General features: G+C 42.0%; 1 protein-coding gene and 1 long non-coding RNA gene across 4 annotated transcripts in view; one reads left to right on the forward strand and one right to left on the reverse strand.

Annotated features, from left to right (window-relative positions):
* Positions 1-2,866: 2,866 nt before the first annotated feature.
* On the reverse strand, positions 2,867-6,898 carry LOC138917354 (uncharacterized). 2 transcript variants are annotated; one of them, XR_011425205.1, is made up of 3 exons: positions 6,770-6,898; positions 5,305-5,554; positions 2,867-3,908 (listed from the first exon to the last, which is right to left on the reverse strand). It is a non-coding gene; the product is annotated as an uncharacterized lncRNA (long non-coding RNA). The 2 variants fall into 2 exon arrangements; XR_011425204.1 differs by lacking the exon at positions 6,770-6,898 and adding an exon at positions 5,675-5,847.
* Positions 6,897-13,061, forward strand: part of EDIL3 (EGF like repeats and discoidin domains 3) — a 381,208-nt gene continuing 375,043 nt past the window's right edge. For both annotated transcript variants that reach the window (XM_001504634.5, XM_003362850.5), the window contains exon 1: positions 6,897-7,063. In XM_001504634.5, coding sequence (XP_001504684.3) covers positions 6,997-7,063 — 67 coding nt within the window. In that variant the 5' untranslated portion in view covers positions 6,897-6,996. The remainder of the gene's footprint in view (positions 7,064-13,061) is intronic.

The following is a 13,061-nucleotide window of genomic DNA, read 5'->3' on the forward strand; positions in this document are numbered from 1 at the left end:
TAAACAGCAAAAACTTTGATAAAGTGACTGGGTATAACATTAGAACACACACATAGACACACACACACACACGCACTCAAATAGCTCCCTTATAAACATAAACAATCAGTTACAAAATATAAGGGAAAAAAACTGCATTTAGACAGGCACATGTAAAGATAAAATACCCAAGTAGAAACCTAAAAAGAGGAACATAAAAGACAACTTGGATATATGGATAGGAATACTAATATTATAAATATATTTATTCTGCCATTTCAACTAGACAAGCTCATTGTAAAGCCGGCATGGGGAAAAATAAAGGTACAAAATTAGGGAATATTTTTTAAAAATAAACAGATGAGAAAATTTTACCCAGCATTTATCTAAAACATTCTTAAATAACAATAAAACAATATAACAATACAACAATAAGAGTGTGGTACTGGCACATGAATAGATAACCAATGGAATGGTCTACAAAAGCAATCAGTAGAAGCAAATATATAGTGACTCAGTGCCTGAGTTGGCATGCCATATCAGTAAAGAAGACATGGGTTTATTCAATAAATGATTTTTATATAGCTGGTAGTTTTCTGGCAAACAAATAAGATCTATATTACCCCTTTACATGAAAATAAATTTCAGTTGGATAAGAATTGTAAATACACACGTGAAAGCATAATACCCATAAAAGTACTATAAGAAAATATATGTTTATAAACTCAGAATAATAAGAGCCTATCTTAGCAAAAAATAAAACTTAGAAATCATAAAGCAAAGATGGATAATTTCAAGACTTCAAATATAAAACATTTTAGCACAGTAAAATCAAAGAAAATAGCTGTAAACTAGCTATATAAACTTTTTGACATAAATACGGCACACAATGGGCTAATTTCTTTAATATATACAGAACTTCTACCAATCAAGGAAAAGGTCAGCAATCCAGTAGAAGAAAGAGCAAAAGACATGAAATGTCAGGTAACATAAAAGAAAATAAATTATTTTTTTAAATATGTGAACAGTTGCTAAAACCCACTCAGCAAAAGATATTCAAAACCATGTGATACCATTTTTCATCTACGAGACTGACAAGACCCAAAATTGCCAACACATTGTATTGGCCAGGATGTAGGGAGATGAGCTCTCTCATGCATTGTAAGTGAAAGGATGAATTCATACATCTTTTATTAATGGCAATATGGCAATATCTACCACAATTTTAAATGCACATACCCTCAACCAACAATACTACTTCAAGCAATCTATTCTAATGAGTTTATCTTACACATGAGTGCAAAATGGGTATTCATTGCAACATTGCCTGCAATAGCAAAAGATCAGAAGCAACTTAAATGTCTATCAAGAGGGATTTACAGTACACAAATACTGCGCGGTTCTTGATACAATTTCAGAAATGCATATTTTTTGTGATAAAAGCAAGATGCATAATGTTTGTATAATTTAGTAATTTTTCTGAAAAGCATGTATGTATACACATATATATACACACACATATGTGTGTATATATATGCCTGTGTGTGTGTATACATGTCTTTAGAAGGATACACAGCAATAGCTACTAGCTACTAGCTACTAGCAGTTGGCCCTGGGGAGGCAACCCTGTGTAAGGAGGGAATGTCATTAAGAGGGAAACTTTTATTTCCCTATACACACACTTGTGCCTTTGAACTTTTATTGTGTGCACGTATTAATTATTAAAAAACATTTTAGGGAGCTAAACACTAAGTCACTGAGATGGGTTGAGCAGCAAATTAGAGGGAAAGAATAAGAGGCACCGGAAATTTCTGTTACCAGGGTCAGACTCTGAAGTCAAAGGCACACTCTTGCCTAATGACCTTGCAGATTTTCTGGAAACAGCATCCATCAGAGAATCAAACAGGGAAATATCAGGAACTAGGAATTTGGTATAAAACATGCAGTCTTAAAAATGAATTTTCCTTAGTGTTCTCAGTAGAAGACTGAAGATATTTGAAACACTAGATTCAGTTATGTCTAAGACATGCAGGTATCTTCATGGCAAGAACCATTTACAATTATTTGGAAAGATAGAGCTAACACTGATGAAACAACTAGAGAAAAATAAGAAGTGTTAATTCTAAGCAATCATGTTCTGTGGCGCGGGAGTAACTTGGGGAGGTCTTATGGAGAGAGGCATTCAGCTGGTAGAATTTCTAAGGGGTCATTTCAGATGGGAAAACAGCACAAACAGAGGATTGGAGGAAAGAATTAGCTTAGTGTTTATGGAGAGCAATGAAAAAAAGTGTTGTGAGTTATGCAAATATTTTAGAGAATTTTAAAATGTGCTTGGAACTCTACATTCAAGCAAAGAATACTCTAAAATGATAAATCAAGAGGGTCAGAGAGAATGCAGACAGTACTAAAAGAATGACAGTTACAGTTATAGCTACTTAAATTGAAAATATAAACAAATAAAGTAAGTTAGACCACTGTCTAAATAGACGCTACAACATAATGGTTATGAAAATCACTCCTGGAATCAAACCAGGGCTCAGATCCTGCCTCCTGGCTCCATCCCTCATTGATGCCTTAATCTTGGGCAAATGTTTTGATCCTTGGTTTCCTCAACTGTTAAATGGAAAAAATAGTAATAACAATCACCTCATGAAGTTTGTTGGGATGATTTAGGGAAGCAACGTATGTGAATATGCATTAATGCTCAGCATACAGTGCACCTCCACGATGCTAGCCAGTAGAGCGCCAAGGGCCCTGAAATCAGGCTGCTTCGGTTCACTTCCTGGCTTCAACACTTGAGACCATGGGCAACTTACCTGAGCAATCTGAGCCTTATTCCTTCTGATAGTTTCTCTTGCTGCTTAACAAGTGACCACAAATTTAGCAGTTTTTTTTTTTTTAAAGATTTTATTTTTTCCTTTTTCTCCCCAAAGCCCCTCCGGTACATAGTTGTATATTCTTCGTTGTGGGCCCTTCTAGTTGTGGTATGTGGGACGCTGCCTCAGCGTGGTTTGATGAGCTGTGCCATGTCCGCGCCCAGGATTCGATCCAACGAAACACTGGGCCGCCTGCAGCGGAGCGCGCGAACTTAACCACTGGACCACGAGGCCAGCCCCACAAATTCAGCAGTTTTAACACCAATTCATCAGCTTACAGCTCTGTAGGTCAGAAGTCCAGGTGGGCTTGGCTGGGTTTTCTGCTTTGGATCTCAAAAGACTGAGACCCAAATTTTAATCCAGGGGCACTTTGGATATTAAAGAAAATAAAGTTTTTGAAATGCAAAACAAAGTTCTTAAATGCAAAATGATAAAAAAATTAATAGTGGTACTGAGTGTAATTCGATCAAATAAGCTAAGACTCTTCCTATATCTAGTTTATTTATAAATATCACTCAATAATTATAGAAATAATAAGAAATACTGCATTTAGTGTTATTTGTTGCTTGACAAATTAAAAGATGAGTTAAAAAGTTTCCAGATAAGTTAATGGGGGTGGGGAGTGGGGAACAAAAATAATCGGCTATTAAGGAAAATTCTTTTGGAATTTCGTATGTGATTATTGTCTTCTTATCCATCATTATCATCATCATCATCATCACCACGTACCCACTACTGGGCTAGGTCCTTTAGTGCACTGCAATAATCTGCCCCTCTTAATTTGGTACTCTTTCTAATGCCATTTTACAGATGAGAATACTGAGGCTTGGCGATTCACTAACTTGCCTATGTAAAAAGAGTTACAGTGGTAGAGACAGTATTCCAATTCGGATAAGTCCTCATCCAGAATCCAAACTTCGAGCCAATAACAAAAATTCTTGAAAACGAGTAAACTTTCCACAGTTCCCTTTTTGTTTGTTTTGCTGATTCTTCATTCTGCCTAATTTTCAGGCACCGTTTTATTTCCCAAGTCGTTTTCCTTGTAGTAATAATCTACAAAATGTTAACACGTGTTCTGAGGGAAAGCTTGTCACAGGGAAAAAAGAAAAGTGCAAGTGCTGGATTAAACACTTTTGGAAAACTTTCTTAACCACAGGACCTTTCAAAGTTTTAGCATGCTAACACTGACCATGCATCTTCAAGAGGCTGCTTTAATATGAGATGTTTCCCAGAATTATCTGACCATGGGACTTTTTTTTCTCTCCAGAAACCTATTAGCATCTCGCGGAAAGTAAGCCTGCAGAAAACATTTTGGGGAGTGCCGAGTTTGAGTGACATACACATTCGTTTTGGGCAGGTTAGGCCAGTATCTGGAGGAGCTATAAAGCTGTAGGCAGGATCACAAGTGATTAGCAAAGGTCTCAACACTATATGTGAGGTAAAAGATTCATAACAGAATTTTGTCCTTTTACTTCTTTTTTTAAATAAATCTATTTCTTGTGGTCTTTTAACATTTCTTATATTCCACTTCTGAAGAGGCTGCATATGTATTTAGTAAGAGCAAAATGCGTCCTATACATGTAAATGAGGTGAAGCGCTTGGAATTTTCAAAATGAAAGGCTTATCCTACATGATCATTATCAATTGAGCAGGAAAAAAGAAGGGGTAATTATGTATGCACCCGGAGCTATGGATCTAAGACTATGTATCAAATTTGAATTGAAATGGAACTTGAGGAAGTGGAGGTTTTAAACTGGCAAGGTATTTTGCAAGTTGTCTACCAGGTAATTCAGAATGACGTTTACAGTCACAGCTCCAGCTATTTGGGCATAGAATATTCATTTTAATGTAGTTTTATGCTCTCCTGGAGTTTTTTTTTTTTAATTTTAAAAATGACAAAATTTTAGTAACATATACTGTTGCCAAAAAATTTAGCTTCCTAACATGCTTATTAAAGTCATATATTATCAGAAAAGTGGAAGTAAACAACGAATAAAATAGGAAAATAAAACTCTTCACACTTATTTTCTTTAATATTTCATCTCAGGGACACTGGTGACTGATTTTACATTTTCGAGATTTAGTACTATCCTTTAGAAATCATATCTTTTAAGGTATGATACATTAATATTAAACATCTCATTTCAAACAGTTAAAGAGGTACTTTATGACGGACATGCGTCAGCCTGACTGAAACTGTAGTTTCAAAATTAAGTAATGATGTGCTAGAAAGTTGGAATTTGATTGTTTAAAACTTTGCTGCAGCTCTGGACAATGGTGACTTATTCTGACATCTGTGGCTTTAAACATGAAAATAGACAGTAAAGAAATGATTCTCCCTCTTTCCCTTAGAAAAGTCGTTTTAGAAAAATGTTCTTTTGCCCTCCCACCAAACATGAGATCTGTTTTTGTTGTGGCTGTTGCTTTGTGTTTGCCTGTGGTACAATACCTTAACTCCTGGATGGCAGTATGCAGTGTTACTTTTCTCTCAGCCTTGCATCCTTGATCTCACTTCAGATTCCAAAAGGAAGGTAGAAATTGAAGTTTAAAGGACTGGAGGAGGCAAAAGGAGATGAAATTGCATGGCCAATTGTCCTCTGTCACTCCGTTCCTAGTACCTTCTCCTTTCAAATCCTCGCCTTCAAGAATGTTGCCTTCCATTTTTCTGTGTCTGTGTTTCTGTCTCTCTCCCTACCTCTCTAGAAGAAGAAGAAAAACAAAACAAAACTGTGTTTCATTTTGGTACCTGCAGCTGCCGGAATTAAATCCATGTACACTGAGCAATCATTCTGACCGGAAAACAGAGGCAAAAGCACTACCTTGAGCCATGGGCTGTACTTTGGTTTAACCACCATCACTGCAAAAAACAGTCTATGGATATCGCTTTTGGTGGGTAGCAGGGAAATCTGATCTTCCTTAGTGATGCTTCAAGAATCTGTCCTTGCCTTCTATTTTCTTGCAAGTTCCCCAAACTCGCCTCGCTATTTCTCACCTGAAACAGATGTCCTGCTTAAGGGGACATGTCTCCGACTTGTTGACCCTATGTCTTCACCTTTTTGCCTCTGTGAACAGGTGAGACCCAACCCTCTCTCCCCAGCCCTGGAGCCGACTAAAGTGCCGTCTTAGCTGATTAGAGTCCGGCTGCTGACTAGGTTGCATTTCCCGAGAACCCGGGACAATTCACTTTGCAGGGTGCTGTCTCTCACGCAGCTTCGTGTCCCAAGAGCCACTTTTCAAAATCTCTTAACTTCCTTTCCTGGCTATCCTGAGAACGGAACTTCAGGGGAATCCTTAATGTGCTTAATGATAAAGTCAATGCTGGACACCAAGAGCATCTCAGACACCGAGGGTGCTTTCCTTAACCCTCGAGTCTCTGGCGGGTGTGGAGACGGCACAGGCAATGTAGAGACTTCAGAGGCGGTGGCAGGTGCCAGGGTGTGGCTGCACTTGTCTCCCTTTTCTCTTCCAGCAGAAGGAGCCACCTCAGAGAGAGAGAGAGAGAGAGACAGAGAGAGAGAGAGAAAGAGAAAGAGAGAGAAAGGAGGGGGAGACAGAGCGGGAGACGGGGGAGGGAGGAGGAGGCAGGAGGAGGGAGGGCGCGGGGCGGGCGGGCGCCGGGGGAGAACGCCTGCTAGACTCGGGCTCGCACGCACGCCGCCTCTGTTTGTACACAGTGCGCTCGGGCCGCGGCTCGCTCCCCGCCGGCTCCGCCGCATTGTTCTCCAAGTCGGGAGCCCCGCAGCCGCGGCTGCCAGAGCCGCGCGAGCCCAGCGCACCGGCCGCCCGGCCGCCGCGCGGGGGACCCGGAGCCGCCGCGGGAGCCCGCGCCCCGCCCCGCCCAGCCCGCCGCGCCCCTGCCGGGACCCAGCCGCCGCCGAGGCTGAGCCAGCCTGCGCCTCCCCAGGCTTGCTCACCTCCTGGCGCCCGAGAGCAGGCGAAAGGGGAAGAAAGATCCCTCTCCCGGGTCGCCACTCTTCCTCGCCCTCTCCAAGAATTTGTTTAAGGAAGCGCTGCGGGAAGAAGACATCTTCGTGAATTCTCCGTCAGGGGCGGGGTCTGCCGCTGCCCTGCGGTGCCATCTCGGCGACACTGCCCTCCGCTACGACCCCGGACCAGCGGGGTCACGTCCGGGAACGGGATCATGAAGCGTTCGGTGGCCGCTTGGCTCTTGCTCGGGCTCACTCTCTGTGTCCCCCAGTTCTGCAAAGGTGAGGCGGTGGGGCCGGGCCACTGGGTGCGGGACAGGCGGGGAGTCCCGTGGGAAACGTCGCGCAGGGGGCCGGAGGCGGTCCCCCGGGTGCTCCGGGGGTGGCAGGAGCCGTGGGCGGCCCGGAGGAGGCGACGCGCCTTGGGTGCCCTGGAAAAGTGCTCTCAAAGTCAGAGCGGAGTGCGCGGGGCTGAGCCGGGAAGAGGGTGCGGGATACCGAGGTGGGATCGAGGAGAGACGTGGACGGAGGGGAGAAGGGAGGGAACGGAGCTCTTGGGAACCAGAGATTCCGTGGCTCACTCGGCCACCGAGTCGCCCCCGAACCATCCCTGGGCAGTGCCGGCGTTGCGGGCTGCTGGCACCAGGCGGGGCTTTCTTGGCGACCCGAGTGGGGGAAGCGAGCTTGCTCGGGGCGTCATCTAGTTGAAAGGGGAAGAGGCTGAAGAGCCACCGGGCCCTACGCCCCCGCGGTGCGGTGCTCCGGCGCTGGGCCCGGGGTGAGCGGTTTGCGCATCCGAACCCGGCGTTGGGAGTACTGGTCCAGGTGGAAACGGGGCTGACAAGTCAGTTTGGCTTTCTTCCGCCTCCCCATCCAGGGCGCGCAGCATCTATTACAGAAAAAGCCCCGAACCCGCCTTTCCTCTAACCCCAGGGTCCCAGAGCTTTGCTCAGCTCTCCCCACGGATATCAGCCGAACTCTCGGTAATAGAGAATGGTGCGGTGCGAGGCAGCCCTCGCGCCCCTCCCGAGAGCGGAAAAGTTGTAGGACCTGGTCTGGTCGTGCTTTCCATGACTTGCATGAAATAAACCAGTCTTAAAAAAAAAAAAAAAATACAGACTTCGACGAGTTTCCTGCTGAGTTGTATAAATGACTTCCAGGTCCTTTGCAGGGATGGCTCGTCAATGCAAGGCCTGGTTGTGGCTGCGTCTCTGCGCGGGTCGGGGCTGAAGTTGGCTCCAGGAAAGAGCAAGGGGAGCGACAGGGACTCTGGGGAGGCCGCGCGAGGGGGACCTGAGCCCCTTCTGCGCTCACGGATGCAGGCGGCCCTTTCTGAGGGGCCCGCGGGTAACAAACCCTCAGCAGGCTGCTTCAAGTGGAGAGCTGAGTGCACTACAGGGTTTAAAATGCTGTGCCTCTAAAAATGGGTAGTTGGATTTTAAAAATGCGTCGACTCGAATCCATTTGAGATTAGACACTGCATGAGTATTCGACACCATCCATCCATGCACGCATCCGACTATTTGTTCACAGGCAATTTGTGGGTGACTCTCGGGCTACTGTTTGCCCAAAAAGCTGGGTGTTCCTGGCCAGATAACCTCGCTGCCCTGCCAGTAGCGATCCATGGCTGCACCTTTCCTCGGTCTCCCCCCCCCACCCCCCGCCCAAGAATGAGTTTTTTCCCCCGCATGTAGGCTTGTGTGTAGGTGTGTGCCTCGCCAGCATATACAAAGTGCCCTTCCAGTTATCAGGCAGAGGCGGCCACTCCACTGAAGGTTAAGGAATGATAATGGCTCTGTAGTGGCTCGGTCGGGTCCCCCAGCGATATGAGAAAGACAGTGTTCCCACCACCGATATTTTTCCTTTCTCTTCTTTCCCGTCTGGATTCCTTCTGCACTTTGATCCCTTAGCAGAAAGGGGAAGGGGAGAATTGCAGGCGCTCCCCTCTCCTCCTCCCTTCCCCGCCTCTGTTCCCACCCCAAACGCGAAAACACACACACACCCACCCACTCACACGCACCTACGCCATGCCGCCGCCGCTACCCTCTGTCCCCGCGGAGGTGGAGGGCGGCGGGGGTGGAGGAGGAGATGGGTTGTCTAGCGTGTGTGGCCGCGCTAGCCTCGCTCGGTCAGGTTGCAGGAGCCCTGGGGCGCGGTGAGTCCCTGCTCGCTGCAGCCGGGAGCCCTGCCGCCTAAAGATATCCACATCTAGGGCACCGCTTACTCCGCCAGACAAACCAACCGTGGCGATGTCCCCGGGGCTCTGCATTCTGGCTCCTAGACAATGCTTCGGAAGCCGTGTACTGCATATTCTTAATAGAGTTCTCTTCTTTTTCAGCCAGGCTGTGGGGAGATGGAAAGAGGGCTTTAGAAAGAAACGGACCATTTTCCGTGAGCTCTTTCTGTTAAACTTGCGCCTTTCTAATTGATTCTCCCTCAGCCCTGCAGAAGCCAGAGTGCAGCTTGCGTGACAGCTCCAAACAATTCAACTTTGAGCAAACTTATTGAAGCCAGTGTTAAAGCTGAGAATTTCTCTTGCAAGCCCCCTCCCCAGACATCGTTTATCTAATGTATGTCTTTTAGAAATTGGCGTTTCCCTGTGTGGGTTGCAATTTACGGGCATTAATGCTTGGGATTTGATAAGACATGTAATTCCTTTCATTAGTCGTTTTTATTTTAAAATTAAACCCATGGATCAGTCAGATTGAATATTTTATTAACTCTTAAATTATTCATCTTTATGGGTTGCTCTAAAATCTAATAACATGCATACAGTTGCAGCAAGCACGTGACATCTTATGCAATCTGTCCCTGTGCCTGCCTTTTGTGCCCGAAGTCTTTAAGCAAATGGCACTGTCTAAAAATGTCTAGACATGTCCTAAATACTATGAATCATTGGCATTTGCCTTTTTTTAAATCAATGGTGATTTTTAGTTGATTCTATGTGAGAATAAATTAGTATCTGAACAATCACTCCAGGTAATAACACTATGCTTCTAGAATTAACACAGTAATATTTATGCTGAAATAACAAGTTTTTGTATTTTTTAAAAAGTATTACACATTAGTGGCTTCATTCCTGAATTTTCATGACCATTAACTTTATACTTTAAAAATAACTGCTAATTTCAGATTCCAGGTGAAATATTTAAAAACTAATTTTGAAATATTGAATTAAAATAATAGTTAAGGGAAGATAAAGTATCCAGCTGTGGCAGTTTGACAGTAATGTAAAATCTTGGCAATGCCATCACTGTCATGATACAGCACACTTTTTTTTCCTTCTGGTCCCGAAAAAGTTTTTCTGATTATTCTTGACATCTTTTCTTAGAATTGAAATGTATGTTGTTTTAAACTTATATGGTTTGGGGAAAACATTTGTAATAAAAATTAGTGGTTAAAAATATTCAAATGGTCTATTCTTCCTTCTGTGGTCTTGAAGTTACAACGATCTTCAAACTCAAGCAGGTGTACTTCGCTTCTGAACTCTTCTCTAAATTAAAACTTTCTTGTATTTTTCTCAACTATCTTAAGATGATTGTTCATATAAAACATGTATTCAGGATCTAGGGTATTTTTAATAAATATTTCAGTAAAGTTTATTTTTATCGCTAGAGACATATGGTTTTTCCTTCTCACAAAATTATACAATATAAAGTAAAGGGATAAAATATATGTGACCAAAATAAAATCGCTTGATTACTTAAAACCATTACCAAATATGTTTGACAGTTTTAAAAGTCTAAATTAGTAGTCCAGACTTAATTTCACTGATATTAATGAAAGTAATATTTTTAATTAGATATCTTGTTTTTAAAACTTTTCATCTTTCGAAGCGTTTTGAATAATGGGATGGACTGTATATGTTATTATTTGCATACATTTTTAAAAACCTGCCTGATTCAAGTTTCCCAAAGCCCAAGAAAGTAATTCTGATATTTGTTGTTTACTGAACACTCTTGCAGGTGCGATAGCTTTGAGGATGATTTATGGTGCAGTAGGTTCTTTATATCCTTGCCAAAACAAGAAACAAGAAATGGTGCAGCCTTCAGAACTCAGTTCAAGCTGAAGTAAAGCTGAAGGGAGTAGGTACTGAGAAACAAACAGCCAAATTTGCAAATATGTGATTAATGATATGGCTCCATCATAGCTAATCAAATTACTCTTTATATAGTTGAGTTTGTTCTCTCAGTAGTTTGAAAACTGACATTGTTCTGAAAAAAATAGTAGAAAACCAAAGCTAAGCCGTTCCTATTTTCAGTTCTTATTTGTTTTTTAAGGAAGATGCCTAGCATGTTTTTGGTTTTGTTTTTTAGATCGTAGCCCATTAAGTGATTATAATATCTTTTGGTTAATAAAAGCAAACATGCATTTATATACAATGAGTCAAATGGTTGCCCGTGTGAAGTTCAGTAAGTATTGAATTTTTTCTCCTGATTGTGTGATAATGCTAGAAATTAAGTAACATAAATACTTACATTGAATGAATTATCACTTAATTGTCACTGAAAATACCTCTAAAAAGTCTTTGATTTGAGGGAGTTATCGAGGAGAAAAGTAGACTGAAATCAACTGTGCCCTTGCCAGCAGGTGTCAGGATAATCAATGTAGATCTTTTAAAGGAAAGATGGAAAAAATAAAAGAAGTAAACTAGGAAATGCTAATCTGCAAATCCACACAAAGTGACTTTCTACTCTGTATGAAACTGATGTTATCAGTTCATTTTCCATGCTCCCCTGAGAAAGAGAGGGAGAGTGAGTTGTAAGGACCTACTGATTGAACCACAGGATTTTAACTTGGAAACAGGGTTGCTGTGACTACCGCAGAAAAAAAGTACAGGTCTAAGTTGAACCATCATTTCTCAGGGGTCTTCTGAATACCCTCCAAGGAAATGCACATAGAGCTATGAGATGCTTGCAGTAAACAATTATTACTGAAATGTTTGGCATACTTTAAAGCTTACTCTCTATACCCATTGTAAGTTTGATCAATAGCAAGTGCATTATATTGATTTACATGGATATATATTTATTCAACTGCATATTTATACACATTTACAGTACTGGTAAGAGATGACTACTTATCTTTTCCTATCTCAATGATAAAGTGTATGTTTCCTGGAGCTTGCAAGTTTCTAAATAACATAAGTCACGTGGTCAAAAGAGACTAAATGACATGCTACATAAAGTTTTGTCATTACCCATTTCAGCCAGTTATTAATCTTTATATTTGTGCCTATTGTGTATTAATAGCTGTCAGTGACTTAACATCGTTTATTTGTTTCTAATTGGTCCTTAATGGGTAACCTTTCCTTGTAAATTAGTTCTAGCATCTACTAATACAACCCTGAAAACTGTGCTACAGATTCGCCATTATACCATTTCTTCAAGCTCTCTCTGTTTTTATACAGTCACTGACATCATGCCAAACTGCCTGTCTCCAGTGGCATCCTTTCTGTGTCAGAGTCCTCCTAAAATAAAAATTCTCTCCTTCTCTCCCTTTCCATCTTTCTCCCCTTCTCCCAAACTCCCAGCATTTCCTTGCTGGATAGCAAGTAGGGCAAAGCGTCCACTGTAAAATTCTGTTATCTTTATTAAAAATTGCAAATCTCCAAAACACTGTGGATTTGCAATTTATTTTCTTGTAAGGAAAAAAAAAGAATATGAAAATGTAAAGCCTCTACTATTAAATCCTGAGATTTAAAACAGAAACAGAAAGAAATTAGGATCTGAATTATGAAGCAACTCAGGATTTTACACCTTGATTTGATCACAGTGTCCTGCCTAAAACTGTCAAGTGGGCAATAATTTCTATCCACCCTACTTGCAGAGAAGTCTCCTGCTTTGGCGGTAGCACATGGCTGAGAACCTAGGAGAAAACATCAAACACTCCTGACCACCTAAAACAGATATTACATTTAGGCCTGAGATCTTACAGAAAAGTCTGTTTCTCTTGGTTTTTAAGTTCCTGGGCTCTCTATAAACTGCATCCAGAACATGAAAGGCACATGAAGTAATAGGTCAGGCTTAGTCAGAGCAACAAAACATGGCAGTCATTAGACAAAGAGGAGACTGAAAAGTATATGCAAAAGCAATGATGGTTCACAGTTTTAAAAACTGGGGACTTTGGGGGGGGGGGGCTAAGTGTGAGAGAATATTATAATAATTGATGCCACTATTAATCTTGCATCCTAGGCATAGACTATCTGTGATATGTTGAACTTTTGGGGATACAAAGGCAGTGAAATGTGTGCATCACTGAAGGGAGTTTGTCAAGAATG

The sequence above is a fragment of the Equus caballus genome, chromosome 14 (genome assembly GCF_041296265.1).
Source record: "Equus caballus isolate H_3958 breed thoroughbred chromosome 14, TB-T2T, whole genome shotgun sequence".
NCBI classification, from domain to species: Eukaryota; Metazoa; Chordata; class Mammalia; order Perissodactyla; family Equidae; genus Equus; species Equus caballus.